Genomic DNA, 3559 nt, shown 5'->3' with positions numbered 1-3559 from the left:
TGAAAATGTTTTACATTTGCATGATTGAAACAAAATAATAATAATAATAATAATAAACAGTTACCAGAATAAATGGAAAACTGACAACTACGTAAAGTGTTGAAATTGTCCAAAACCCAAAGCTAAAAGTTTATAGATTGTTCTGCACACAGGGCACATTCAATGCTTTCAACTTACCCAGTTCTTGGGAGTAGCCTGTTTTTTTCCCTAATAAAGAAGCAGTCAAATTTGAAGATAATTCATAAATTCTGAAGCTGTATCTGACCCCTGGTCTGAAAGAATCTAGAAAAGAAAAGTCAGCTGATTTTCAGTATCTCAGAATGACAGTCTCTATTTCTGAAAAGAACGGAAAATGAATTTGTGTTTGTTGCATAATTTCATGCTCAGGACTTTTGCACTTCTCGGGCAGTATCTTTCTTCCATTAGGCCTGGAGTCCTTCGTGTTGCAAACACCTCACACCACCATCTCCACCCCAAGCCTCCACAACCTCCTCTTGAGCAAGAATTCTCTCTCAAACATGCCCTTATCTGTGTGCATGAAACTGGGTACAGAATTAGACCAGACACATGCAGTCATTTTAAATCCCCTTCCAATCACCTGCCTTTTCTCCTCATTCAAAGCCACATCTTTGAAAGCTTTGTTTCTGCTCCCTCACTTTCCCCCTACACCTGTACTTATGCAATCTGCCCACAGCACCCATAATTCCACCAGAACAGCACTCATCAGCGGTCCCAACAAGACTTTGCCTCTTCATTCTTCAAGGGTGATGCCCTATAGGGCCCTTTACCACCTTTTGCATGAAAACAATTCCCACACCTTTATCTTGGGCCCAGTAGTCAGCACCATCAATTCCTCTCTCAAACCACAAACCTGGGCTCCTTTGACTTTGCTATACTCCAGTGGCTAGTGAAACTCACTGCCACTGAGCCGGATCCGAGTCATAGCGACCCCTCCTTGGGTTTCCAAGATGGTATCACTATGGAAGTAGATTTCCCAACCTGCCTTCCAAGGAGTGGCTGGTGGGTTTGAACCACCAGCCTTCTGGTTAGCAGTCAAGTGCCTTAGGCACTATGCCACCAGAGATCCCAGTTGCTATTGAGTGGATTCCAATCCACAGTGACCTCATGTGTGTCAGAGTAGAACTGTGCTCCACAAGGTTTGCAGGTTTACTCTTTGCAGATCATCAGACCTTTCTTCTGAGCAGCTTGTGGCTGGATTCAAACTTCCAACCTTTCAGTTAGCAGCCAAGCATGTTAACCATTCGCATCACCTAGAGACTGACTCTTTTGCTAAACTAGCAATCTTCAAATGGCAAATCCAGTGTGGGAGATAAGAGCTCAAGTTCTAATGTTTTATTAAAATTGAAGGAATTAATGACGGCTCTTATCTATTCTACATCCCAAACACCTACTAAATCCATCCACCCCTCTGTTTTTCTCACAGGTCTCTGGGCAACTGTTAGGTATCAGCCCTCTGCTGTTCATTTGAGGCCACTGACTTAGAGGAAAACATACACTAAGAAAGCCATGGGAAACCAGTCCCTGCCTCAGGTCCAGATTTAAATGTCAAATCTTAGAACATAGCATTATAAAATCTGAACTCCTACCACCTATGCTGGATTTGTAATTTCAAAACTATTAGCTAAGCTCAAAGTATCTGTGTGGTAGTTCAGAAATCCTAGTTGAATGTACTGCCAATAGGACAAAGCAAGATGGCAATGTGGAAAATTTTCCGTACCTGAGCTGACGACGGTACTTGTGGTGTTCGGGCCTAGTTTTTTCCACTGGAGACCACAGAGCGGGTCCTGGGGATGGTCACACCACTCCACAACATAGCCTACAGCATCTCCAGATTGAGGCTTCCAAGACAGAGAGAACCCATCTTCTCTGCCTTCAACTCTTTCTTCTTTAATCTCTTCTGTATAAAACAGAGCCATGCTTTAGTTTTAATTAACTGTAAATTTTAAAAAGAGCCTAAAGAAAACTATTAACATGAATGTGCAGTGTATTTAACAGGTTACAGGGGATTCTTGGGTGGTGATGTGTGTGTGTGTGTGGGGGTGTGTGTGTCACGGCTCTCACTTCCTAGCATATATTCACACTTGACCTTCAGATGTCCCTTATCTTGACCTTCTGTGACCCAATCAGGCATTAGCACCTACAACAGAGTCAGCATTCTACAGGCTATGGGACAAATCCAGCCTCTGGGGCTTGTTTTTATAAGAGGAATCCCCGAGTGGCACTATTAAGTTCTTGGCTACTAACCAAAAAGTGGGTGATCTGAGCTCACCCAGAGATGCCCCAGAGGAAAGCCCTGACAATCTGTCTCCGACATGTCACAGCCTTGAAAATTCTACGGCACACGGTTCTACTCGGAAACAATGGGGTCACCAAGAGTCAGAATTAACATGATGGCAATTGGTTTACCAGGTTAAGCTAAGAATAGTTTTTACATTTTTAAAGGATTGTTAAAAAAGAAAAAAAAAAAGACAAGAAAGAATACAAAATATACTAAAGAGACCATAGGACTCACAAAGTCTAAAATATTCACCCTTTTACTGAAAAAGTTTGCTGACCCCTGGCCTAGAACTGTGTCTGATGCTCAGTCTGCTTTAAAAAACAAAACAAAACAAAAAAAACAATTTCATGTTGAATGAATGAATAATGTACCTTGATATCCCCCACAATAATGCTGGCTGCCCCTGAACTACGTATTGCCCCAGTGATGTTAGATGTAGGAATTGAGGTGGTGACAAAAAAAAAGGGGTGTGTGTGTGTGTGTGTGTGGAAATTCAGGTATATACAAAATCTGCTTATGCAAGGATGGGCCTTCTCATTCTCCAAGGGTGATGCCCTATAGGGCCCTTTACCACCCTCTGGGTGAAAACAGTTCCCACACCTTTATCTTGGGCCCAGTAGTAGGCACCATCAATTCCTCTCTCAAACTATAAGGAAATTCATCTTCCCACTGAAAGGGAAGATGCCTTTTTTCCTGATTGAACTGTGTCCCCTCAAATTATGTATTGCCTATGTATGCCCCTTTATCTATTGACGTGATCCTGTTTGGAAACAGACTTTTCTTTTGTTATATTAATGAGGTCATATCAGAGTAGTGTGAGATCTAAACCAATCACTTCTGAGTTATATAAAAAGTAGAAGTGGCACAAACACACTCACAAGGGGAAGAGAGACACACAAAACAGACGCAGCTACAAGCCCAGGGAAACCAGTAAGGCCCAGCATCCAAAAGCCAAAACAGGCAACAAAGGACCTTCTCTCAGAGCCACACTCTGAATTTGGACCTCTGGCCTCCTGCACTGTGAGGAAATAACCACTGGTGGCAGCATTAAGTAAGCCCAAAGCAAATAACAGCACTCAGCAGTATTGCTTTGGACTGGGCCCCATGAGAGGCATTCTACCAACTCCCCCAGGGTGAGTACAATGCCCATTTGTTTCCTCTTATGCTCATCCTAGGAGCTCTGGTAGCATAGTGCCTAAGGCACTTGACTGCTAACCAGAAGGCTGGCAGTTCAAACCCACCAGCCACTCCTCGGAAGGA

General features: G+C 43.0%; 1 protein-coding gene across 1 annotated transcript in view; it reads right to left on the bottom strand.

Moving 5' to 3' along the window:
- Window positions 1–3559, bottom strand: part of OSMR (oncostatin M receptor) — a 77176-nt gene that overhangs the window by 10952 nt on the left and 62665 nt on the right. The window contains exons 11-12 of the mRNA XM_042782399.1: window positions 1739–1918; window positions 178–282 (exon numbers count right to left, since the gene is read on the bottom strand). Of these exons, the coding sequence (XP_042638333.1) occupies window positions 178–282; window positions 1739–1918 (285 nt within the window). The remainder of the gene's footprint in view (window positions 1–177; window positions 283–1738; window positions 1919–3559) is intronic.

The sequence above is a fragment of the Orycteropus afer genome, unplaced genomic scaffold, assembly GCF_000298275.1.
Source record: "Orycteropus afer afer isolate SDZICR_OR568_19922 unplaced genomic scaffold, OryAfe1.0 scaffold00300, whole genome shotgun sequence".
In the NCBI taxonomy this organism is placed as follows: Eukaryota; Metazoa; Chordata; class Mammalia; order Tubulidentata; family Orycteropodidae; genus Orycteropus; species Orycteropus afer.
This window is presented reverse-complemented; position numbering and strand designations above follow the sequence as displayed.